The sequence below is a fragment of the Polypterus senegalus genome, chromosome 12 (assembly GCF_016835505.1).
Source record: "Polypterus senegalus isolate Bchr_013 chromosome 12, ASM1683550v1, whole genome shotgun sequence".
Classification (NCBI taxonomy): domain Eukaryota; kingdom Metazoa; phylum Chordata; class Cladistia; order Polypteriformes; family Polypteridae; genus Polypterus; species Polypterus senegalus.
The window spans coordinates 161816079-161844006 of NC_053165.1; the positions used below are offsets into that span (position 1 = coordinate 161816079).

Sequence of the window (27928 nt, forward strand, 5' to 3'; positions counted from 1 at the left end):
AGAGTCAGGGGGCCAGCTGGTAGCAAGAAAGTGCCAAGGAGAGGGTGACATACAGTATGCAGGCTATCGCCCCTCACTCTGCCAGTGTCAAAAGTTAAAGTCGGACCACAGGGAGATTAAAGAGGGCCCACCATGAGACGATGGAGAACAGCTGAATTATACAATGACACATACAGCAAAGGTCAAGTGACAGACATGATGGACTAGTGGCTCAACACAAAGAGTCTTCAGAGCGAGAAGCTTCACCATCTGGGAAGACACCAACAGAAGAGGTGAAGCTCGTCCACGCTGAGAGGAGACCACCGAGCTGCTTTGTGTGCTTCCCAAGACGTGATGGCAAAGGTTGACTCTCACTGCTGGCCTCAGTACATCCATAGACCCTCAGGGAGGGCTGGGGGGTCTGATATGGGGTGAGCTGTAGGGACGAGGGCTCACACACACACACACACACTTCACAGTATCTATCTGTCTGTTTCAACTTTAATTTGACAATTTTAGAAACAGCACAGCTGTTGGCGGCCATCACTCTGGGACTTTGTCACTCGCTGTTTTCTTCAGCCTCCCATTTTGTCCTTGAGCTTACCGTTAATCCCAACAAACAGGTTTGATGATAAAATATTGAATTTCATTTGTTACTTTCTTCCTCGATCTGCATATGCCAATATTTGCCTGCATCTAATCCGTTCGGCAGACTCGCTGCAAATACAAGACGTTTGCTCTCAGTCCCTCGGTCTGCACTCCGAGTAAACCACAGAATTCCCAACTCCCGCTCTTCCCATCTCATTGAAGACTTTGGAAAACATCGAGACTCTGAATGTCAACTTGTGGGACTCCATGAGCCGAGCTGAGTGGGGATGGCGATGTCTGCTGAACTTCAGAAGTGCAGAACATAAAAGGAGGTGAGGAGCCCAAAGAGTCTGCAGCTCAGTGACCGAGTCGTAGGAATTCAGCCAGTTGTCACCGGAGGGTCACAGGGAGCCACGATGACAGTCACACACATAAAGCGCAGCTCCCTGACCTACTGGACTGATGTGGGGAGGGTGGGCACAAACCACAGCAGACAACAGGGAAGGAAAGGACCCTCCACACAGCTGTGATCAGTTCGGGAATCGAACCTGCGACCTCACAGCCATAAAGCAAAACCTGAACTAAACACCGCGCCAGTGTGTCAGTGTGCCAGAGTGCCAGAGTTAATAATCAGTTTGAGGGGCAGGTGTGGCAGGCAGCGACTAGCATGGCCCCCTCACAAATCCATCATGACAGGTTCAAATCCCACAGAGGGTCAGATTCTGAGAGGAGTTCTTCCTCCAGGTATTCAGGGGATCACTCCTCATCCTCAAGGTGTTAGGGAGGATCATTGATGGATGGATAGATAGATAGATAGATAGATAGATAGATAGATAGATAGATAGATAGATAGATAGATATTATATAGTGCCTTTCACATCAATCTATCTCTCTATCTATCTATCAATGAAAGGTCAGGTCAGGTCGGGGAGTATGCAGTGGTACAGCGCATTTCTGCACCCACCACACGACAAAGCAGCTCAGGATCCTGCTTTGTAACCCCCCAGGCAGACACACAGTCCAGTCCCACCCATCTACCTACCGCAGCCAGGTGCTATGTGGGCACTCCCTTGGCCTGGTCCAGCCATTTTGGTCCTCAACAATGAGGATTCCCCTCGGGTAATGGAGCCTCACGGTCGTAATGCCGTAACTGAGGCCTCCTCACAATGCAGATCATGGGCCTCAATCAGGACTCCATGAGCAACACAAAGTCACACCAGCAGTACCTGAGGATTCTCCAGAGAGACACACATGAAGGAGACCTTGTGAGTCTCCATCTCAGGTCACTGGATGGCGTCCATGTCTCAGAAACAGGGAGCACCAGGACTCTAAAGTCTTGGACCTTCATCCTTTTGCAGATATCAGGAGCACCACACACCCCTTTAAAGTGACCTCATGACCCCCCCATGCTCTCCCAATCCATCTACTGACTTCATGGGAAGAGTCACCAGAGACATGAATGTCACTGCTGAAGTCAGTAAACCTCTCGATGACGAGGTCGACACTCTCTCTGGAGACAGACACTCTGCTGATGGCCAAGCCCAAGAGGTCATTAAAGGCCTGTTGTTGGTTTTTATCGGGACCCTGGCAAGCCCAGACACTCAGACCCCTCGCTCAGTCTCTTGAGACCCTTGATCACAGCCTCCATTGACTCCACGAAGATCACAGCATCGTCAATAAAGTCAAGATCCGTGAATCTTTCTTCACCAACAAGATGCCCACCAGCCACTGGACCCCATGCCTCTGCCCAACACTCAGTCCATAGAAACATTGAACAGAGTAGGAGCAGAACGCCCCCCGAGAAACCCCAGAATCAACTGGGAAAAACGCAGAGGTCCTGCCTCCACTCTGCACAGCACTCCCAGTACCAGTGTACAGGCCGGCCATTACATCCAGGAAACTTGAGGGGACCCGCGAGGTCTCAGGATGTCCCACAGGGCAGTTGAACGCTTTACAAAAATCGACAAAGGCTGCAAAAAAACTCTGATGATATTCACGTTTGCACTTCATGAGAACCCTCAGTGCCAGAATGCAGTCGATGGTGGACTTCTTAGGCATAAAACCAGACCGGTAGGTGAGCGTTTGATCACAGATCCTACTGAGGACCACCCTATCAAGGACCTTACCCAGCACTGAGATCAGTGTTATGCCCCTATAGTTGTCCAAGTCCAGGCGATCCTCCTTCCCTTTCCAGATTGGGGCGACGAGTCCCGTTTTCCAGTCAGTTGGGATGATGCCAGTCTCTCAAATGCAAGCAGAGATTGCTTGCAATGCCAGGAGGCCAGCCTGACCACCAGCCTGGAGAAGTTCACCCTCAGATACCACAGACCCCTGCAGCCTTCCCTCCCCTCCGCTGGTTCACCGCCTGTGCCATCTCAGTGAGACTGGGGGGTTCAGCCTGAAGAAGCGTGGATATGAAAGGCGCCACATAACAGATATGAATATTCACATGCTGTACTTAAATGGGGCGGCACGGTGGCGCAGTGGTAGCGCTGCTGCCTCGCAGTTAGGAGACCCGGGTTCACTTCCCGGGTCCTCCCTGCGTGGAGTTTGCATGTTCTCCCCGTGTCTGCGTGGGTTTCCTCCCACAGTTCAAAGATGGGCAGGTTGGGTGGATTTGCGATTCTAAATTGGCCCTAGTGTGTGCTTGGTGTGTGGGTGTGTTTGTGTGTGTCCTGCGGTGGGTTGGCACCCTGCCCAGGATTGGTTCCTGCCTTGTGCCCTGTGTTGGCTGGGATTGGCTCCAGCAGACCCCGGTGACCCTGTAGTTAGGATTCAGAGGGTTGGAAAATGGATGGATGGATGGATGTACTTAAATGGGTGGTCTCTCAGTGCACATCCAGCTTTTGAACCCCAGGAGTGGACTTTTCTATGCCTGGTGGGTTTTTCTGTGGTTCCTCAGAGAGGTGTGTGTGTGTGTGTGTGTGTAGCGGCTGGGCCGCCGATTGTGTTTTCTTTGGTATACTTTAGTCCATTGTTGTGTTTCTTGCTAGTGTGGCACTCCTGTCACTGGCCTGTTGGAGACGAACAGAGGGTGGGCACTCTAGATTTAACTTATGTCCTGTACGCGGTGGTCCTGCATTTCCACACAAGCATACACTGAATAAGGGGCTTCAGTAAACAGCTGGGCGAAATGAAACAGTGCTGCCCCCTGTTGGGCACTCACTTCCATTACAAAGGAAAGTTCAGCCAAAGCAGCTGCCTTTCAGTCTGGGGGGTGGGGGGGGTCTTCCTCTTGTGACAAACTGTGAAGTGGATGATCACCACACACACACACACACCTGGCCTGTTTCATGTTGTCATGGATGCTAATAAAAGCTACGCGCTCTTCATCACAATAACACCTCCTCGGCAGATGTGCGTTTAACCCTTAATAGTATTCAATGCTAAGACCCTCAGGCAGACACACAGATTTCTAATTTCTTCCTTCTTATTCCCATCTTGTCAAGTTTTCTTTAAGCCACAAGTATAGCGCCCCCCATCAGATGCAGAAGGACTGGGTGCCCAGATGAGTCGGCCCACCGATGCTGCTGTCTGTACCCAGCACCCCGGCCGACCTCAGCAGCACCCTTGGGAGACGCGATCTCACTCAGGCGCGTCGTATATCACCTTTTAATTAAAATCTCTAATTACTCCTAACACCTTGACTGCTGTTCAATTAGACGAGGAAACAAACAGCAGGATTCTGCGGCACCCGTCTTATGGATTTCTTTATTTAAGGATGCCAGCCAGCACTCAGGCTACGGGCTCCCAATTTCTTATTTACAAATACGGAATCGGAAAAACCCCCCCACAATCCGACCTGGTGCCAACTGATGCCAAAGGTTGCACCAATGAGCTTGGCAGCACCTATTTTGAGGCTTTGTGTGCTTTTGGACCTTAAGGTGGTCCTCGCTGCAGGACGCAGGCTGAGGTGGTACCTTGTCACCAGGGGCCGGCCCACCAGTTTTAACCAGTTGCGTTGCTTTAACTAGTTGAGTGACTGGAGGCTGAGGGGCTTCCAATGCAGTCATTTGTCTTTGGTGGGACTCCTTCTCCACTCTAGAGCTTCACGCAGTCTCAGACCTGCAGTACTTGTGCCCCAGTTTACGTCGTGAGCTAAAACTCCAACATGCCACCGTGGCACACATTCGTGAAAAGTAAATTTTGGTTTTGTTTCTCTTAAAAAAAAATTGAAATGCTGGGTTAATCTTCACGGGAGTACGGGCTGCAGGAGAAGTTAATATCACCAAAAAATGATTACATTACCTCAGTGCTACCACCAGGTGGTGCCAGCAACAATCAGCACAGTGGTATCCTGGTCTCAGGTGGGCCTGCCATGCTGTCCTCGCGTGTGTGTGTGTGTGTGTGTGTGATCTGCCTCCCCCCTGGTTTACTCCCACCTTGAACCCCATGGCTAGGCAGGCGCTGCTCCTAAGCGGGTATGAGAATGTCATGTTATGTTACTTACGGGGTACTTGGTGCACCTTCTGGGTGGCATTTGCCAATTTACACGTGGACTCCACCCACAATCTGCTGTCAGGTCTGCTGGCAGTGTGGGACACAGTGGGGGAGTCCTGTGGTGGGCTGGTTAGCATCTCACTGGCACAGGCTTCAGATCTCGGGGCTCATTTACCAAAGGAAGGGTGGATGCAGAAAGGCAGCCCTGGTGTTGTCGGGGTCCCAACATCCTGCGATCCTGAACTGCTTGAGATGGGATGGATGGACAGCTGGCAGCCCTGTTGGATGCTGTGGATGGCAGTTATATATTTATCATGTTGATCTGTATAAACCTGGCTGGTATGTCTGATGCTTGCATGTTCTCCCCTGGGTCCTGTGACACTAGAGGGCGCTGTCGCTCCTCTAACCCGACAGACAGACGTCCAGGACAGCACGTCAAATTACTAAAAGGTTTCTCACTCTTGTTGTTGACCCGAGGAGTCGAGGGCGGATGTCGACTAAAGTCAACATTCAGGTACAGACGGCGATAAAAGCTGTAAATGTCAATAAATCCGACTGTTATGTTACAGGTAGACCCTCTTTGCTTGGAGGACTGTTAGACTCGTTGACTTGACGTCAGATCCCTGCGTGTACGTGAGTAGCCGTAGAGTAAAAGTTGTCTAGAATGGCAGCAACATCAGGCAATAATGCGAAGAGAATGCGCAAAGCAAAATACTCAGCGTAGATTTATTTATTTTTTTGCATATTATTATTGCTGAATCAGACTCTGACTTATCAAACGACATGGAAATCGAAAATGAAAGACAGGGAATTGCATCAGCTGACCGGCACCCAGTGGACTGTAGTGCTGAACACGCTGGTGTAGCTAACGGCAGAACGGTGACGTTCGCCAGATGTACATCCGTGACTCCAACCCGCTATATCCTAACTACAGGGTCACGGGGGTCTGCTGAAGCCAATCCCAGCCAACACAGGGCGCAAGGCAGGAAACAAACTCCGGGCAGGGCGCCAGCCCACCGCAGGGCACACCCACACACACCCACACAGCAGGTTCAATTTAGAAACACAGCTCCACCTAACCTGCATGTCTTTGGACTGTGGGAGGAAACCCACGAAGACACACACGGGGAGAACATGCAGACTCCATGATTGGGAGGACCCGGGAAGCAAACCCAGGTCTCCTTACTGCGAGCCACTGTGCCACCGTGCCACCCTCAAGCTGTTTTTTTTTTTTTCCAGAAGGTTCCTTTCAGTTTGTGAGTGACGAGACAAACAGGTTTGTGATAAAGGATATGAATTTACAGACTGTAGGGGCTCGTGGAACATAAAACAGAGTGCCATTTGTCATAAGTAAGCATTTTATGGTGATTTATGTGTGAAACCATTGCTTTTTAGAAAACGGGAGTTTTTTTGGAAAAATATTCAGGCCTGGGACAAAAGGACAACATAAAAGAGTTCAATTCCTTTTTCTCTCTTATAAAGAGTGCCTCTAAGCACCCCAGCCACCATATGCAGGCAAGTAAAAACGCACAATAAGCACACGCGATTCTCTCCTCTGTCCTCCTCCTCCCGACTCCGGCTCTCCTGCTGGGTCTCCAACAGTCCTTTATGTAGTCCTTGACCCGGAAGTGCTTCTGGTCTTCCTCCCATGTGACTTGCCAGCACGTCCGGGTCAGATGGAGAACTTGCTTTTTCTTCAGCCCGGAAGTACTTCGGAGCTCCCTTCCCGGTGACTTTAGGGTAATTCCGGGTTATGTAGACAGTAGAGACTCCCAGGTCTCCCTGCAGCGTCTCCTGGTAGCACCCACGGTACCCAGCAGGGCTGTGAAGCCGAACTCCATATCCCATGGTGCCCTGCGGGAATCCGGGGCACCGCTATGCTGCAGGGAAGCTGCCCTCTAGCGTCCTGGGGGAGGCGCAGTGTCCCAAAGCAGCTGCCTTTCATTCTTTGGGCGCCCGCCGTCCATCACAGTCCGTGTATCCCATTTGCCTCTGACGTCCCAGAGGTGTGCAGGTCCCTTTGACTGATGGCTCCAAGTTGGCCTGATTTGTGCCACACTGAACTCTGGCTCCTCGTAACCCTTTAGCATAACAATGGCTGGACAAAAACTGAGTTTCCTGGCATAAATGAGCTAAGCTGCCACTTGGGCCCCCCCAAGGCAGTCGCAGGCCAAAACCCACAAAAGAAAGAGGGGTGAAGGGGAGTGGGGGGCAACATAATGGCTAAAATCATCCCTGAACAAATGAATGAACGCCAACTGAGTGCCCAGCAGCCACTGCCGTCGGTGCCACCCCTCGTCACGTACTTCATGGTGCCTATCTGGGGCGATGACTGCACACAAGGGTGCCTTTGTTCTCAAATTCAAGTTATTTCAAATCTTCAGGCCGCTCGCTCTACATAATTAATCAGTACTGTGTGTGTGACTCCATGCTTAGTGCTTATAGACCGTTTGCCAGGCATAGTAATTACGGATTATTACGTTATTTGTTTAGTTCACCGTGCAGAAACGCAGTTTCTTTCATGCAGCACATTTACAATTAAGACCGCGGTGAACTCGCATCACCAGGTGTGGCTGTTTTTTTGGGTGTTTAGTCAGCAGGGCCAGAAAGAAAAGGGGGCGCCCCCTGCTGTATGCTGTTAGCCTGCCCGCTTGACCCAGTTTACCCGTCTATGTCAGGCCAGGCTGAAGTCATTGACGGGGACCTCAGCTTTAGCATTTGCGGTGCACCGTCTATTGGGATGTATCTGGTAATACACGTAGCAGTAAAATGCATTGCGCTTATCATTCCAACAGATGACGCATCACAAACATAAACTGCATTACTACAAATGTGACAGAGCAAGAAGCAGAGGACAGGAAGATACGGAAAAAGATGATCCGCTGTGGTGACCCCTAATGGGAGCGGCCAGAAGAAGAAGAAAAACTACAAATGTTTCTAAAATGACGGGAGACCATTTCAGGGCTCGTTGGCGGGCTGTTCCCCTCCCAGCCAGGGGGTGGCGCTGCTGCCTAATGCCAATGAGGAGTGGTGGAGAGAACAGCACTGACGTCACTACTGGTCCACAGCCCCCTGAACACCACTGAAAACCGGGCACACCGCCATTTTTCTTAAGCCCTGCAGAGAGAAGACTTTCTCACCTTTTATTTACCTTCATTATTTTCAAGCATCTTTTTTTCAGTTCACAGGACGCTCCTTTTCTTTGTTCCTACACTATCTTCAAAACGTCTGGCGGCTGCTCCTTTACCTTTTTATGCCATTACATGTGGCACTGGGGGGGTTGTACCCTGTTAGCCATTATGGATGAAGTGAGAAGTTGAGCAAAATGGCCGCCTTTATTGGCTCACTAGAAAGATGGCATATAAATACTGCTGAAAAAATGAAAGGCACACTTATTAATGAGAGTAGAGCATCAAGTCTGTTGTTCATCAGTTACATCTGCTTTTAAAACAGGGGTGTCAAACTCCAGGCCTGGTGGGCCGCAGTGGCTGCAGGTTTTCATTCTCACCCTTTTCCTAATCAGTGCCCAGTTTTCACTGCTAATGAATTCCTTTTCCCTTCATTTTAGTAGCCCTGTTTTAAAGGATTCAGTCCTCTGAATTGATTTAGTTCTTCATTAAATGACAGCCAAACAGAAACGAGCCAACAGATGACCTGCTAAACTGGAACACCAAACTCCAGCCAATTTCACTCCAACCAATCTCTTAATGAGAAGCAGATTCTAGCTGTTAATTCAACCCGTTATTTTATTCCACGGCTTGTCGCTGCTCTCATTCTGCTACAGCAGACATTTTGAAAACTGTTGATTTTTCTGTTTTTTCTAAGAACATCGTCAAAATGAGAGATCAACCTTACCGAGACCAACACCTTTCTTTATTGTCAGATATTGTGCGATGGGCACAGATGAGCTGGTCATGCGGTGGCTTGTTTTGTGTCTCATTATTGTTTGGCTGCTAATTAAGGTGAAGGAAACAGCGATGGCAGCTTGAGTCAAGTTCATTAAAACTAAGGCAAGAGAAGTTAATTAGCAGCCAACACTGGTCACTAATGAAGAAGACGGTTAGAATGAAAACCGGCAGCCACTGCGGCCCTCCAGGACTGGAGTTTGACATCCGTGACTTAAAAGAAGTGGTGAGGCGGACGACCTTCTGCTGTTATGAACCTGAAATCTGGAATACGAGTTCATCAATAGAAATTCGCCAGGCTGACACGGTGGAGCACTTTAAAAACTGCTAACAACCCGTTATTGTAACATGGCTTCCTCAGAGCTTCATTTTAGTGTCACCCTGATATTCTGGATATGCATTGAATTGTCGTTTTCTTATCATGGCTCCATAATCCCTACTAACCCTACTTCACCTGCTATCATTTTTCCGTTTTTCTGTGGTGGTGATCTGCGCCCGCACCGCCTGATCAGGGCACCGTGCTGCCCCTCCATTGATGGATTGAAGGCCAGAGGTCCACATGACCATCATCATCATCATCATCATCTAATTCTTCCATGTGAAGTCTGAAAGCCACGAGGGCTGATTGAGATCACTGATGTTAGGGGGGGGCAGGGTGGTCTTGTGGCCTTGGGACCCCTGCAGATTTTGTTTTTTATTTTCTTTCCTTCATGGCCATCGGACCTTATTTTATTCTTTGTTATTTAGCATTGCCTAATCTTGTTTTTGTATTTTTTGTTCTTCATCTTGTAAAGTTTGAGCTCATCATCATTACGAAATCGTGCGACAGAATTAAATGGTGTTGTTGTCGTCGTTAAAGGAAATTACTGGAATGGAGGGTGCTGTGCGCAGTTTGGGAATTCCAAAAACTCATCTTGACAATCGTCTGTCTTAAAGAAGGACATCTGTGCCGCCACAATCACTCATTAATTCACTCTTTTCGAATGTTCACCTTGAGAGGCCGTATTTCAATGCGAGTATTCTCCTCGTTTACACGCCCAGTTGCTGTTCCATTCCAGTAACATTTACTGAAACACCAAGAGGGTGGCCCAGGAACTCCAGGGTGGTCCTGTTAGCTGCCCGTCAGGTGCTCATCTCTGTGATGTCCTGTTTAATACGAGAGCTCCAATCAGCCGACAGACTGCCTTTATACACCCGCCCTCCAGTCTAGAATGCCCTGCACAGAATCCCCCTGGCCAAACGAGTTCAAGGCCCACCTGAACACCCTGCAATAAGCTACACGTCCCAAGCAGCGCTTACTGTAATAAAAGGTAATGGCACCAGGGAGGAAGGAGATGATAATGGCTTACTTTCTTAAGTAACTATTAAGCCTTAAACGACAATTCACAAACAATTATCCAAATACGAAATGTTAATCTGCAGAAATGAGTTTGTTAAAACTCAGGCTGGCATGTTAACAAACAAAAGCCAAGAAGATGAACTGCCATGTTCTGTTCACACGTTTACATTCAATGAATTCCGGGCACGACAGGAACGTACAACACAATGGCAGCTTTTAAAAAGCGCTAACTGCATAAATTGTCATGGAGCGCTCAGCACAATGCAAGTGCACAGAGCATACGGCGGTGGGCTTATAACGGGACCCTACAGTGCCCACCTGACAGGTTGGCAGGCAAAAGTCGAAGAAAACACACAGCCATGTCCTGTGCAGACATTTCCTTTTAACAAAAAAACATCTGGAAAGGTCATTGGACACTCCAATTAATATAACTATATTGTCTCATACCTGTACCTCTGGGGACCACCATCCCTGGCTTTGACAAGGTGAGCAATACCACCCTGGGACGAGAGGGGGCGCTGCTGCTAATATAATTTGCTGGCTGCCAAGAAAAAACACCTAAGAGGGACGACTGAACCTGCTGGCTGCCCAAAGAACTCCTCCCCTTCTGGTCCGATTGGCTCATTCCTGCATGGTGGCACCAGATGCCAACCTGACAAACACAGAGGACTGAGCTCCTACAATTCAAATCGCACAGCTGGTAATGATCGTAGGTATGGTTTGTTTGAGCCATCATTAGCTCTGTTGGAGTTTTTCAATTCATCGAGGCTACCAGGGTGCTGCCTCAACCTCTCTTGGTGTCTCGACCTTGTCTACCTACCCTGCTGTTTGTTACAACATTATTTATACATACATACGTACATTATATATACAGAATATACATTGTAGAAGAAGCCTGGCACAGACAGACACTGACACGGCCACAAGTCCCAGGACACACACACACACGATTTCTTTTCCTGCTCTTCCTTTACAACACACACTGTGCACAAAGCACCACAAGCAGCTCACAATCCTCTCATTCCTCTTCTTCTTTGCCATCTTCACTCCTCTCCTCCCCTCGCAAACTCTGCCCTCAGCCTCCCGACTCCGGCTCTCCGAGTGGAGTGAGGTGGCCTCCTTTATACTGCACCCTGAAGTGCTTTCTGATCAACTTCTGGCAGCACTTCCAGGGGTGATGAAAGAATCGCCCATATGGGCTCAGGAGCAGCTGAGGCCCCGCCTGGTGGTGCCCACGGATCCCAACAAGGCTGGACCAAACTCCTCCCACACACACACACATACACACACACATACTGTATATGTGTAAATATTGTAACAATAGCGCTATACCAGCGCCTGACCCGACACACACAGACACGAGAGGCACACTTAGAAAACACAACGCCTTCCCCGTCCCCACAGGCACAGCACAACAGCACAGTCCCAATAAGCACAATCACCACAATACTTTTTCTTCTTCTTTTCTCCTCCACTCCTCTCTGGCAAGCTTTGTCCCCCTCCTCTCAACTCTGGCTCCTTTTATAGCCCACCCTGAAGTGCTCCAGGTGTTTGCTGCTCCATTTCCAGCAGCACTTCTGGGTGTGGCAGAAAACCCACCCACATGGGCTCAGGAACCACTGCAGCACCCCCTGGTGGTGGCTACGGACCTCAACAGGCTTGAGTTCGAAAATCCCATGCCTGTGGCCCCGATACAACCAATGGGGGCTGCCATCTAGCGTTCTGGGGGAGGTACTGTCCTGACCAGGCTTGCTCTCCCAGTCCATAGAATGAAGAAGCATCCTGGCCGGACAAGAACCCCGGCCATCTGTGACAATATATACAGCCTATCTATCTATCTATCTATCTATCTATCTATCTATCTATCTATCTATTATATAGTGCCTTTCACTCCATCTATCTATCTATCTATCTATCTATCTATCTATCTATCTATCTATCTATCTATCTATCTATCTATCTATCTATCTATCTATCTATCTATCTATTATATAGTGCCTTTCATATCTATCTATCTATCTATCCAGTATCTATCTATCTATCTATCTATCTATCTATCATATAGTGCCTTTCATCTATCTATCTATCTATCTCTATCTATCTATCTATCTATCTATCTATCTATCTATCTATCTATCTATCTGTATATAGTGCCTTTCATATCTATCTATCTATCTATCTATCTATCTATCTATCTATCTATCTATCTATCTATCTATCTATCTATATATCTATCTATCTATCTATCTATCATATAGTGCCTTTCACTCCATCTATCTATCTATCTATCTATCTATCTATCTATCTATCTATCTATCTATCTATCTATCTATCTATCACAGTATAGTGCCATTCCCATCTATCTAAACATTTAAAGTGTCTTTCCTCCCAATCAGTCTTTCTGTCTGTGAGGTACATCAGCCCAGTCAAGATGTCACCAGATCAGTGGGGTGACAGCCAAGGCAGGACAGTCCCCAGTCATAGGGAGTGTGCGATGGCTGTTGACCCCAGAGACTTTGGGCCATTCATGGCTGCTGTTACCCCACGGGCCTTCAGGACCTGATCAGAGGACCTTGAGGACCACTAAGGCTTTGTGTCAGTCAGGATTGGCTGCTGATCTCAGTGACTTTGCTGCCCAGTCAGTAAAACAACAGATTAAGAATGAAAACCTGCAGCCATTGCAGCCCACCAGGACCGGAGTAGGGGACCCCGACTCTAAAGCACATTCTTTTCAAGGATTCCTGTGCATTTGGCCGCATTCATCCTTCCCTCACTTTTGACCCGTCCCTGTCTCTGCACCCCCCTGGCATGATAGTGCCACCACCACCCTTCAATGTAGGTGCGGTGGGGTGTAAACTGAGTGCTATGTGGCACAGAAGTTAATAAATATATTGTATGTCTTTATTTATCGTGTTTACGAGAGACGAAGTTGGACAAACCAGTTTTCTACCCCCAGAGTTTCATTGATAAGGAAGGCGCCATCTGTGCCATGTTTATGGCCTAATCATTTTTCCACATTTGTTTGTTTGCTTGGCACTACAGACAATACTTGACTTGGGTGTGAGCTGGCATGAGCTGTTTCATTAGTGAGTGTCCTCAGGGAGTGCTCAGGTGTGTGTGTGTGCGTGTGTGCGTTTCAGGACCTGCCAAGGCCTGTTCTCTCTCTCTCTCATGTTGTCTTGCCATGAAGTGAAGGCCACCTTTCTCTCTTGCCATTTCTCCATGAAGAGAGGACAACTCTGAATGGTAAAGGGATCACAAAGGGTCACAAAGGACCCCAGGAAGACAAAACTGTAGGGATGGCATTGGGCAGGAGATGAGCAGTGCCTGGTCTTCACCTGACATGATGCTTAGATTTGGTCCAAAGAGTTTCAGAGAATCTTTGTCCCCCGGATGGAGTCCGTCACCCATCTTGCCCGACTGACCGAGTGATCACAAGATGGTCGTCTTTCTGTCAGGCTCTCTCATCTCAGCAGAGGACCTCTGAGGTTGTGTCCGAGTGACCTTTGGGTTTTGGTCCTTGTCATTATGGGTTTGCCTACATCACTATGACGACCCAATAAACACATAACAGCTCCCACAAACCAATCTGGGCTCAGTTTTTAGCTGTGTGACTTTGTGAAATGCCATTACAAACATGGAGTTCATGGACTAATACCTGCAAGGACGTTTGATTCGGTTCATTTTTGAGCGACTCTTTACTAAAACACATTAAAGAAACAAAGCTGGGAGTCTGCCTCTTTGATGAAGTAAATGGACAAAAATTCAGAATGTTCAAACTTGCAAAACTTGAACACACCTGCATGTTATGCCATGCCAGCACCTTCTAACTCGATGCCCCCAAAGCCAGACAATCATGCAGGTAAAAGTGGCACTTGACCTACCTGAGGACGGCGCTGTCTCCCTGGGTGACCGTCATGTTCTCCGTCGGAGGAATGAAGTCTGAACTGGAAACGCATAGCCCTGCAGATGGAGGAAGAGAAGGAAGAAAATCAGAGGAATGCCAGCTGGCACCATGTGAAATAATAATAATAATAATATCAAGTCACATTATAAAACAGAACATCATCCCCGCTCAACACTCTTAAACCTGATAAATCCCATTTCAGCACTGCAGAAGGATGGAGCCTAACCTGGCATCATCAGGTGCAAGGCAGGAGTCAATGCCAGTTGAGGTGCCAGCCCATCACAGGGCACACATTCACTCATATGGGGCCAGCCAGAAAGGCATGCCAGCCCAGGTGATATGATGTGGCATAAAGATAACACTAAATATACAAGAACACTTGACTGGAAGGTTCAGTTCCGATTATCAAGTCTTCACATAATGACTTTCAAAGGCAGCCCAGGGGTTAACGTGGAGCTCGTTGGCAAAAGCAGATGGCATCCCCTCTGGGACTGTGTCAGGAGCTTTGGTTGCACGGTACGAGCACATCCCTCAACCCCAACATGGAAGAGATCCTGAGCAGCAGCTTTCAACATGTAAAGTGTTGACATTTTCATCTTATTAAAAAAAAAAAAAAGAATAAAATGACCAGGCAGTTGGGGGTATGAGGGGGATGGGGTGAGTGGAGGGTCCTTCATCATACTGCTTATCCACAAATTCCTCCATTTTGAAACCTGACTGTTTTATGGAGACGAAGCACAGCTGAGTGGTGTTTGGAGCAGGGCAGGTACCCACCAACCACGGGAGGCCTTTCCACTGCAGGGCAATATTGATGATGAGGATGATGATGAAGATGACAATGATGATTATCCTCCATCCAACCCTCTACTGAACTCATGTAATCTGACTCAGGGTGCCATTATTAGGCAAACCCCAGAGAGTATGCCAGTCCACTGCAGGGCACTGCTGAAGATGAAGGTGGCAGTTAGGAATAGTAATAATAACAATAATAATGTGTTGTTATTATGAATATTATCATTCTTACTATTATTATTAATGTGTTATTATTGTTATTATTATTATTACATTCCCAAATCTGCTTCATCTAATTTAGGGTTTCTCAGGTTTGAAGCCCACCCTGACAGCACCATTCACGAGGCAGGAGCCTCACACAGATTGGATGACGTACCATCGCAGGGCATTATTAATAATGATGATGACTACCTTGATTATTATTATTATTATTATTATTATTATTATTATTATTATTATTATTACATTCCCAAATTTGCTTATTTCTGAGGGTTGAAGGTCATCCTGATACCATCATTTACAAGAAAAGCGCTACGTGTAGATGGGATGCTTTTCCTTGGCAGGGCAAAATTGATAATCATGAGGATTAAAGTGACGATGATGATGATGATGATTATTATTATCATCATCCTCAATTAAACCACATACTGCACTCAATTAACTCAATTTATGGCTTACAGGGACTCGGAGCGTATTGCTACATGTAAACCAGGGCCCAGCCTCAGAGTGGATGCCAGTCTCTTACAGGGCATTACTGAAGATGATATTGACAATAATAATAATAATAATAATAATAATAATAATAATCATCCTTCATTACTATTACTAATTATTTTCAAACCTGCGTAATCTAATTTAGGGTCCCTTGGAAAGGGAGTTCATATTGGCAGCCCTGTTAGCAAAACAGGAACCAACCTGGCATGGGATGCCATTTCATTTCAGTGTACTATTGATGATGAGCCCCTCAAAGACAGCTAATAGGAGACATTTTAAAACATTTGCCCTCTTGCCCTACGTGTACCTCCAGCTCCTTTCCTTGGTATCCTCGTGAGTCTGTGGCTGGCACTCCCTCTGTTGCACGTGTGTTTCCCATAAAGCCTGCTTCTCAGCTCTCTGTTGTTACTTTTGAGGCACCCTGCTCATCTCCTGCCCGCTTTTACAGTCCCGGTTTTTGAAGGCAACGCTCTCAGCGGGCCTCTCATGCCTTTAACTCCTCCTTATGTGCCTCACACTCCCACTTCCTCGTTCAATCATATCACCTAAGCCAAAGTGACCAATCACACCAAAGCCCAACTGCCCAATCAGATCACACCAAAGCCCAGCTGCCCAATCAGATTACACTAAATCCAAGTGACCAATCAGATTGCTCATAGGGACTGGACACACACAGAGCTTAGTGTTTTATTAGCACACTAGCCGTCCTCTGCAGCTCCGCCCGCGTGGTACTGAAACAGCACAAACTTTAAAGATCAAGAAACAAACAGTTATCACTAGCTAAGTGGAGGCAAGTTACGCTCCAACACGTGGCGCGAGGCAGACCGAGTTGATCGGAGGCTGACGTCACGCTTTCCCTTCCCCTCGGCCCACAGCCTCTGTCTCGGATTAGTGAGAATTTATCGCTCCTCCAAGAGAACTGTGATTCTTAATGTGATGAGAGAAGACGCAAAATCAACTGGAATGTTCAAGCAAATTAAAGAAAAAAGTCAGATCTGAATCAGTTAATCTAGTGAAAAGTGGACAGACAGACAGACGTTGTATTTTTATATAGAGAGGTTGTTATTATTATTATCATTATCATAATTATTGTCATCATCCCGTCATCAGGCCGTATACTGAACCCACTTAATCCAGTTTTAAAATGGCAGAGAGCTGGCGCTGGGCTCTCCCTTTACCTGTAGCTTTCTCAAACTGCGGGTGACAGCTTGTCACTGTTGGGTCACATGTCACTGTTGTATTTAATGGTAACAGACTGCAGGTGGTTTTAGAAGAGGGTCTCGGTTACTCGCTGCGGGTTGATCCCCACCTTTACTCTCACCTTAAAGTCCGTAAACTACAACTGTAATGGGAGACCCTGATGTTGGTCAGTGCTCTACGGTTGTATTCTTTAATTCCTACCCCTTCCTACACTTAAACTCAATAACACCAGCCCTAATCTTAATTATAACCTTAACGTTACATCAGCACTGCGGGCCAAAAACTCCACCCTAGAGACACAGAAAAAAATCTTTTTTTTTTATATATAGTGCCTTTCATGAATATTATGGGATGGATGAGATGCCAGTGCAACCAACCCCAGAGAGGATGCCAGTCCAACCAACCCCAGAGAGGGTGCCAGTCCAGCTAGCCCCAGGGAGGATGCCAGTTCAGCCAACCTCAGACAGGGTGCCAGTCCAGAAAACCCCAGAGAGGATGCCGTGAGGGGCTAACCCCTCACTCACGCCCTTCTCGGGTTTGCCCCTCTTACTGCCAGTAAGCCATTCTACTCACCTCGAGACTACACTTACTGGAGGGGCGCAATACATTTTGGGGGGTACGGCCCTTAAATGACCCCAAGCAGAGAGGACGGTGGAGACAAACAGCAGCACGCGGTGGACACTCATCGGCATTCATTTGGCCAGTTACTGCAATTCATTTTGCGACGTTATATGAAAGAAAAAAAAAAAAAGAGAAAGGGTCTGCGGAGCCCCAGTAGATTTGAATAATGATTTTCCAGCGCTCCGGTTTCTGCACACCACTGAGTATTATTAATACTGAGGGCAGTTGAAAAAGCCCACCGATGCCCGTCGAGGCGTGAAATTAAATCGCGATACAGGCCGGAACACGCAGGCAACATCGAGGCTCTTCCCCTGCATGTTGAGCGAGGCGGGTTAACGCCTGGACAATCAGCTCGGCTTTTTAATTTTTAAATTTTTTTTTGCTATGAAACACTGAAAAGTCATGCGATAAATAAGCAAGAACGACTGATATGAAATAACCGGCCTGGAATCTGCTTTCAAGTCCCAGTTGCTTCTAAAACAATGAATCCACTAAATAACATCTGGGACAGAAACTTCAGTGGTCCTCAAAGGGACACAATCGTTTCACCTGATTGTCCTCGGCTGTTAGCGCCACTTCTTAAGGGACATGTGCTGCTGCGGTGAGCTTGAAATGCCTGATAAAGTCCATACTTACAGTGGGATGCAAAAGTGTGGGCAACCTTGTTAATAGTCCTTATATTCCTGTATAAATCGTTGGTTTTTGTCCGTTAAATCTATCATATAGGAGACACACTCAGTGATATTTGAGAAGTGAAATGAAGTTTATTGGATTTACACAAAGTGTGCAATAATTGTTCAAACAAAATCAGGCAGGTGCATACATTTGGGCACCGTTGTCATTTTATTGATTCCCAAACTTTTCGAACTAATTATTGGAACTCCAATTGGCTTGGTAAGCTCAGTGACCCCTGACCTACATACACAGGTGAATCCGAGTATTTAAGGGGGTCCATTGTAAGTTTAATTTTCTCTGAAGAGTAGCAACATGGGGGTCACAAAACAACTCTCAAATGACCTGAAGACAAAGATTGTTCACCATCATGGTTTAGGGGAAGGATACAGAAAGCTGTCCCAGAGATTGAAGCTGTCTGTTTCCACAGTTAGGAACATATTGAGGAAATGGAAGACCACAGGCTCAGTTCAAGTTAAGGCTCAAGTGGCAGACCAAGAAAGATTTGGATAGACAGAAGACGAATGGTGAGAACAGTCAGAGTCAACCCACAGACCAGCACCAAAGACCTACAACATCATCTTGCAGCAGATGGAGTCACTGGGCATCGTTCAACCATTCGCACTTTACACAAGGAGATGCTGTATGCGAGAGTGATGAAGAGGAAGCACAAACAGAGCCGCTTGAGGTCTGCTCAAGCACATTTGGACAAGCCAGCTTCATTTTGGAATAAGGTGCTGTGGACTGATGAAACTAAAATGGAGTTATTTGGGCATAACAAGGGCGTTATGCATGGAGGAAAAGAACACAGCATTCCAAGAAAAACACCTGCTACCTACAGTAAAATATGGTGGTGGTTCCATCATGCTGTGGGGCTGTGTGGCCAGTGCAGGGACTGGGAATCTTGTCAAAGTTGAGGGACCATGGATTCCACTCAGTATCAGCAGCTTCTGGAGACCAATGTCCAGGAATCAGTGACAAAGCTGAAGCTGCGCCCACCGGGCTGGATCTTTCAACAAGACAACGACCCGAAACACTGCTCAAAATCCACTAAGGCATTCATGCAGAGGAACAAGTACAACGTTCTGGAATGGCCATCTCAGTCCCCAGACCTGAATAGAATTGAAAATCTGTGGTGTGAGTTAAAGAGAGCTGTCCATGCTCGGAAGCCATCAAACCTGAATGAACTAGAGATGTTTTGTAAAGAGGAATGGTCCAAAATACCTTCAACCACAATCCAGACTCTCATTGGAACCTACAGGAAGCGTTTAGAGGCTGAATTTCTGCAAAAGGCGGATCTACTAAATATTGAGTTCATTTCTTTTTTGCGGTGCCCACATTTATGCACCTGCCTGATTTTGTTTGAACAATTATTGCACACTTTCTGTAAATCCAATAAACTTCATTTCACTTCTCAAATATCACTGTGTGTGTCTCCTATATGATATAATTAACTGACATTTGTTATCGTAACAACCAACGATTTATACAGGAGAATAAGGACTATTAACAAGGTTGCCCAAACTTTTGCATCCCACTGTATATGATAAAGACCCCCATACTTATATAGTGAGCCCTCCTGCAGTGCCAAGCAGCAGAGTGTGCCATGGTTGGACTGGCAGTCCAGCCAGATGGACATCATTACCTCACCAGGACAGGAGGCCAGCATAACGGATGGTGACAAAGACAGACATGGCATTCTCTGTCTCAGCCAGGCCACTGGCGCAGAGAGTACACTAGGACTGGCATCAAGGAATGGTACCCGCCCCCCCCACTTACTCGTCCAGGGGGCTGGATGAAAGGATGGACCACTGGAGATCACCTCCAGTGCTTGTGTCTTTTCTTCATACACTAGGTGGCAGCATCCCTCTTCGTGAGCCCCTGTCCAGATGCCCGCAGGGCACCATGGGAATTGTGGTCCTATAGGGTGTCACATAGTTTTGTCAGAAGGCAAATCTGCTGTTCCAGGGTGGTTCTGCCTGACCTGGAATGGCTTCTGGGAGGTAATGATTCATGAGGACTTCCAGGTGGGGTTTAAAAGGGAGCCCCCGTGTTACCCAGCGCATCTGGGGGGAGTGCAGGACAAAGAGAAAGAGGAAGAGGAAGAATTGCTAAAGAAGGAGAACCCGAGGAAGAGAAAGCCTGTGCACAAGTACTTCCTGTAAAACAAACCAAAAGGTTCATTTGCACCCGGCGGCACTTGTGCGTTAGTCCTGTCAAGCGTTTACGGCTCAGTTACGCCCCCTACAGGCCACACATGGCTGGGATTGACTTGGGCGCACACCCTGGGGTCCTGTTCACAAAAGGGTCTGTGAGAGAAAGACAGGGAGAGAAGTCCAAGGTCCAGGCCTTGATGGAGTCGCTCCACGTGTGCGATAAGCAGCTCGGATCTCAGCGTCAGACTTCACGTCCCCTCTTATTAGTTTAGGAAAAAATCAGGCGCAGGACTGTCTGGGTCTTCAGGGAGTCCGTCTTTAAACAGCCCACCACAACGCGCTCCGCATTCGGATTCTGCAGCAGCTCTTCTTTGACGCGACTCGTAAACTTTTGCTTAACGTCGTCCATGAGCCCCAAGGCCTTTGATTTTATTCTCAGTTCTGCTCATATTTTCGTGTCTGTTTCTACTACATTTTCTTTTCACGTTACATGAAACTTAGTAATTAAAACGCACCACCTGCTTCGGTTCATCTATTCTGATGTCTGGGTTCTTTATTTCCATGTGTGTCCCCTTTACTACACCTCGGACAGCACGTCTTCGTCTTCACGGCTGTCCACCCCGGGGGTGACGAGACCCTGCCAGGTTCAGCTCTGCTCTTCGAACTGCCCGCCGCCTCGCTGCCATTGTCGGAGCGGCTGCGGCATCGAGAGGTCCTGGCTGATCCGCTCCTTCGCTGGTCTCCTCAGGCTCAGCCTGTGAACTTCGACTTAAACCTGAGACTGGTGTATATATCAGCCTTAAGGGGACTTCTAGTCAGTGGTGTGTAAGTTCACACCTCCAAGAACTCGCTCAAAGGTCACTTCACCCCGATTATCCATCCATCCATCCATCCATTCTCCAACCCGCTATATCCCAACACAGGGTCATGGGGGTCTGCTGGAGCCAATCCCAGACAACACAAGGCGCAAGGCAGGAAACAAACCCCGGGCAGGGCGCCAGCCCACTGCATCACCCCAACATTTGCCTCTGGAAATGTATCTGTATAGACCAGGGGTGTCGAGCTGGCTGCAGGTTTTCATTCTAACCATCTTCTTAATTAGTGACCAGTTTTTGCAGCTAATTAACTTCTTTAGCCTTAATTTTAATAACCTTGACTCAGGCCCCTTTGTTGTTTTTTTTTTCCATGATTAGCAGTCAAACAGTAATGAGACACGAAACAAGCCACCACATGACCAGCTCACCTGTGCCCATCACACGATATCTGAAAATAAAGAAAGGTGAAGGTCTCAGTAAGTTTGATCTCTCGGGTCACCAAAACATTGTGACGCTGTTCTTAGAAAATAACAGAATATCGACAGTGTTGGAAATGCCTGCTGTGGCAGAAGGAGAGCAGCAACAAGCCATGGAATAAACAATAATTAACAGCAAGAATTGGCGTCTTATTAAGAAACTGGTTGGAGTGAAGTTGGCTGGAGTTTGAAGCCCCAATATAGCTGGTCATCTGTCGGCTCGTTTCACGTCTCATTTCTGTTTTGCTGGCATTTAATGAAGAACAGAATCAATTCAGAAGACTGGATTATTAAAAACAGGGCTATTAAAATAGAGTGAAAAGAAGTTAATTAGCAGTGAAAACTGGACACTGATTAGGAAAAGAGTCAGGACAAAATCCTGCAGCCACTGCGGCCCTCCAGGCCTGGAGTTTACACCCGTGGTGAAGCAAATCCATACACAGGCTGACAGAGTGCAACGGACATGCGCAAACGACAAAACTCTTTTAACAGTGACCTGGTTAAAGGGTTCACATGTCCACATAATCGGGTTATTCACAAAGAAATGTAGCTCTGTTAATTAGGTTACCCGATTTCTCTAATCAGAACAAGGGTTTACATGACATTGTAGAAATCGGGTTATTGAGGCGCATGTAAACACGCAGAGAATGTGTGCCTCTGCTAACGGAAGAATTATTGACTTTTAAGAAATAAAAAAGAAGATGGTGGAGTGTCCAAAAGCGGGGAATGGAGTGCGGTCATAATGTTTTCATGAGTGGGTGACCAACACGATGAAGACGTGTACCTCAGATATTTGTGCACGTTTTTTGTGACCTGCTGCGTTATATTCAATCGCCCATTCGCCACTCTGTCATCCTCGTAAGAAGCCTCTCCTTAAAATTCACCGCTTTGGATACACGACGCTGCGTCCCCATTAAATTCCGTGCGCGGGGGCGTGCCTTTACGTCTGACGTCATTTTCGCCGAAGCGTTAAGCACAACGCTGCCTTCTGGTGGTGAACGCGCCTGCGTGGCCTCTTCAGACGCAGTAACGTGCTTTGCCTTGTGGTGCCCGGCTGCTCGAGATGTCATCCTGGGTAAAACCAAACCAACTGCAAACAGCTGAGCTCCCTCGACTAGTTCTAAACTCTTCCTCATCTGCAGGTCGCGCTTTCTTTTCACGCTCATCAACGCCGTAAACGCAGTTAAAACGAGCGCTGGAGACTTTGCGGATTTTATTGAACTTTCGGACGAAGTTGTGGAAAATCAAATATGAGTTCTGACCATCGCGATATTGGCTTTTGAATATTGATCTTAATTAAATATCAGATTTAAAAATAATATATTGCCAAGCCCCTAGACTGCCTGGTGAAGGTACTGAAGTGGGTAGTAGAGGGGTTTGCCACTTGGGGTCTTACTCCGGTCTTGGACTAGCTGGTCAGGCGCTGATTTACAGCCTGCTGCTCCAGCTCAGGATACGGAGCGCCTTCGACCCGCGCCAACGCGGCATGACTGAGCTGTGGGGTAAAAGTTTACCTGTGAACCTGGAAATAACTGAATGAGGACCACCTGACTTTCCTGATCACTACTGGGGTATTATTTCGCAATGTTAAAGAGACGACCTCTTAGCAAAGTGCCCCCCTGACACCACAGTCCACGCCTTGTATCCCACCACCGTATTCACCAAAAGATTCCCGAAAAAATGTATTAATTATCCGCAGATTTTCACAGTAACAGCTGTAATATAATGAGTGATTAAACATGTCAATTAAATCCATAAATGCATATACTGCATGTTTACATATCAGCGGTCTTTTAGCTGCCAAGATCAATTACCTGTTTTAATGTGCAAGAACATTTCGTGCCTAATTGTTGTATTAGCACATTAAAGCACGGAATGTTTGTATAAATATTGTATGTCATAAAAACTTATCACAATAGCCGCGTTTTCTCTAACCCGTCCCTAAATTTCACTGATTTACGCAGCACCGGAGGCTACGCTACTGAGCGCCTTTTGACAGTCACATGATTGACAGCTCCGCTCGGCTGCCGCTCGTTTGCCACGAAGTCCGAATTTCTTTACACCAATCACAGGCGGGCTGCCCAGAGTTACGCGGCAGGTTTCAGGCTCACTTCGGAACAAAGACACCCAAAGAGACGCCTGCACGGCTTTATTTAGTAGACAGAGATCTGGGTCCCGGGTTATGGAGGGATATTTTGAACAGAAATAAATAAATAAATAAATATAAAAAAAAAACACAAGGAGATGAGAGCAGAAATAATGGAATGTTTCGTGAGGGAGGCTTTGTGTTGCTTATTTCTTTATATATTCAACTAGCTGTGCTACCCATCCCCAAGACAGGATGAAATCGAATGTAGGCGTTCAGCGTTAACATCTGTAGTGCACCATCTAATGTATTTAGTAATAAAATGCATTGTTTGTCATTCCAACAGATGGCGCATCAGAAACATTTGTAACAATAAAATGAATTACTACAAATGTTTGTGATGCAGCAACTGTTGAAATGACAAACGCAAAGCATTTTATTACTATAAATGTTTGTGATGTGCCATCAGTTGGAATTACAGAGACATAACAACTAGAAAGACATACGGATACACAGAGACAGAGACATGAATCCTTTTATTAAGGTATGAAGCCCGTCTAAGGCAGGTTGAAATCTAAATAATCAACATAGACCTCAGTGTTACCACTTGCATATATTTGTGATGTGCCATCTGTTGGAATGACAAACGCAATGCATCTTATTATTACAAATGTTTGTGATGTGCTTTCTGTTTCGAGTGATAGAGAAACAGCAGCTGGACAGACACACAGACACACAGAATCAGAGACGGGTATCCTTTCATTAAGGTGGAATGGCTGTGGAACCCGTCTAAGGTGGGTTGAAATCTAAATAATCAACATAGACCTCAGTGTTACCACGTACAGTGCACCATCTATTGAAACACATTTTGTGAAGTATGTAGTAATAAAACTACATACAGATGGTGTGTCACAAACATTTGTAACAATAAAATGCATTACTACAAATGTTTGTGATGCACCAACTGTTGGAATGACAAATGCACAGAATTTTATTACTAGAAATATTTCTAATGTGCTGTCAGTTGGAATGACAGAGACATACGTAACAACTGGAATGATGTACAGATACAAAGAGACGGAGACGCTTCTCCTTTTATTAATTTGGGCTAGCTAATAATCCTGTGTAAGGCAGGTTGAAATTGAAGTAATCAACATCAGCGTTAACATTTACAATGCACTGCCTATTAAAATATAGTTTGTAACGTGCCATTCGTTTTATCATTTTCTACCTACTGTACAAATGATTGCGATGCACCATATGTTGGAATGAGAGAGACATAGCAACCAGACAGATACACAGACACTTGTCCTGTTAATAGGGGGGATTATGTCCTCATTCATTTATTTCAGTGACCCCACACACAATGTGAAATATGCAAATTAAATAAGAACTGTCACTTTCACTTGTCAAAGTTAAGAGGGAAGTGCGGAGCAGAGTGACTTGCAGAGTTCCAAAAATATCTTGGGTGCCAGCTGGATGACACAGTTTAACTGCGAGGCAACACAAACAATAATAGAACTCAAAGAAATAAACTGGCGCATCGGAGTGCTGGGGCCCAAATGATACCCTGACGCAGGGGGGCCGAACTGGGAGCGCCGCCCTGCTGTGAGATGCCCCCTTTCAGGTGTGGGCATTTTTCAGAGCTTCGGACTGGTAGGGGTGGGCGGGTCATTTTGGAGTGATGGGGGCGTGGCCAGTCAGACTCATGGGGTGTCTTGTCTGAGCTGCAGTGCTAAGAGACAAGATAGTTAGCAACAGCGCCCCCTGTCACCTCGAGGTAGCACCACATACCCTCATCAGAGCCAGTAAGGTGGTCCTCAGGTGGTCCTCAGACGGTCTGGCGAGTTCTATGCTTTGATTGCTGAATCGTCGGTGGAACGGCCAAAAACCTTCGACCTTCAAGCACTTTACTCATGCAGACACTTCAGATGATGAAGTTTGGAATTCTTGAATTAAAGCAGCCACTTTGGCAGTAAGTCAGGCCAACGTCTTCTTGCACCCGTGTCCACCATGGATGTGCCGAGTCACAATCTGTTAAGCCTGCACTTTGCTTGACTTGGGAATTTTGGGGCTGATAGACACGTTGTGTGATTGTGGCAAAACGGTGGGAGATCTGGTGGTTGAGAGCAGGCCAGCCATCGCACCACCAATAGTACATCCTGCAAGCCACGCTATATATATATATATATATATATATATATATATATATATATATATATATATATATATATAGTCAGACGCGTGCACATGGGGGGCCGCCAGTGGGCTTAACTGAATGTTGTACCCCGAAACAGGGGCTGACTGGCTGCACTAATGCACTTCTCCTTCCTTAATAGAACCCCAGAAGGGAAGCCGCAATAACTGCACATCCGGTTCCTCTGCCCACCCCTCCTGTGACATCACTTCCGGCAGACTCAGAAGACACACCCCTTCCTCTCTCCCACCTATAAAACCCCAACTGCGTCAGTTCTCAGGCCGTCCCATTATTACACACAGTCTCCACTGACTACTCTGTTAGACCGTTTATTCTTGTTTCACGTATACGGGGGCCGATCCCCCCAAACCTTTTCTCGCCTCTCTTGTCTTTTTGTTACAATATCCATATATGTGCAGTAGGTATGGCATACAACATAAATGAGCCATCCTTATTGTATATAGTGCCTTTCAGGAGTGACCAACACCTTCACAGCACAGGCCTACAATAAAAATGGCAGCCTGAGTGTCAAGTGCGGCCTACAGTGAGGGTCAGTGCTGAGACCTGAACTGGCATCTTAATGGGTCACAGTCCACCTCAAACACCGCCAGGCTACACTATCATTAGAAGGGGAACTTCCAGGAGTGGTCCAGTCTTCAGCTGCAGCTTAGAAATTCGCCCTCCTTAAGTCGTGTCTAAGCAGCTTACGAGAGCCCCCATGGGGAGAAACATCGCCTCCAAAGTGTGTGCCAGCCTGGGAATATCACGTCGAGGAGGGGGGATGCTCATGCCAGCAGCAGATACATATTCTTGCTGAAGTGTAACTAATTCCCCAAGACGTGTGTCTTTCAGCAGTTATATTATCTGAACTAAAACAGGAATCCATCCATCCATCCAGGCATCCATTTTCTCATCCGCTGTTCCAGTTTGTGAGGGGCACGTGCCTTTGCCAGCCCACCAGAGGGCTCACTCATGTACACAGACACATCCAAAAACGCGTGTGTCTAACTTTTGTAATGGCACAGACTCTTTAATCACATTCTGTGGGTCTGACTGGGCATACACAGCACATGGCTCAGGGGCTGGCATGGGTGCAACTTGGCACCTGGCACTAGATGGTTCCGTTTGCTCTGCTGAATGTTTGCTTGGTCACGGCTTCTGCGCTTCAAATTGAATTGTTTCTCAGATTAATTGTTTGTGAGTAGCTGTGGCTAAACACCTTAATCACATTATTTACTGCTGCAGTGGCTGAGTTGAGCCAGGAAAAAAGACGCAGGGGATTTCGTCAGAATTTGGAATAAAGCGCCAATCACGACCAACTTTAGGGGATGAGTGGCCCTCTTTTGTTGGATTTAAGGGTGCCTGAGTGCCAGTTACGGCACTTTATCACCTGTAACCTGTTAAACTAAAAATCAACAGGGAGGTGGCAGCCACTGGGGGGCAGTAGAGCGCATGTTGACATGAAGAGCCCTAGAGTTTCATACCAGCGGGGCTATAGGGGCAGGGTGAATTGGGGGGCTATACTTAAATATTTAGGAGAAGTCCTCCAGCCCAACCTATTGAAGCAGGAAGCTCCCCCAATGTATCTCTGCTCCATGTGTTTTATACCACAGTCGGAAACTCAGGGCTGCAGGGATATCTGAGGCCCGAAGTTGGCACTCTAACAGTTCCAGAGGAGTTTCCACAAATAAACTTTATGGATTTGGCACTTTCTGCCAGTGTTCCTGTGTGTTTTTTTCTGGATATCCATGTCATATTGGATGGTAAAAAATTAACACTGCTTTAATAAATCTAAATGCCAAATGGCACATAACAGAGAAGTATGCATTGCAGATGTCATTCCAACAGATGGCGCATCAAAAAGCATTAGCGCTGCTTTTACAAATCCCATACCAAGTGGCATACAACAGAGACACATGTGTTTCATTTTCACTGCAAAAGTTAACACTGAGGTCTTTGCTGATGATTTCGATTCTAAGCTGCCTTAGGTGGGTAGCACAGCTAGTTAACTTTAAGGATAAAGAGCAACCAAGTTGATTCA

The 27928-nt window shown here is 46.8% G+C and overlaps 1 protein-coding gene across 1 annotated transcript in view; it reads right to left on the reverse strand.

Moving 5' to 3' along the window:
• The window catches only part of iglon5 (IgLON family member 5), a 387846-nt gene that overhangs the window by 74465 nt on the left and 285453 nt on the right, over positions 1-27928 (reverse strand). Inside the window, exon 2 of the mRNA XM_039770576.1 lies at positions 14136-14214. Within this exon, the coding sequence (XP_039626510.1) occupies positions 14136-14214 (79 nt within the window). The remainder of the gene's footprint in view (positions 1-14135; positions 14215-27928) is intronic.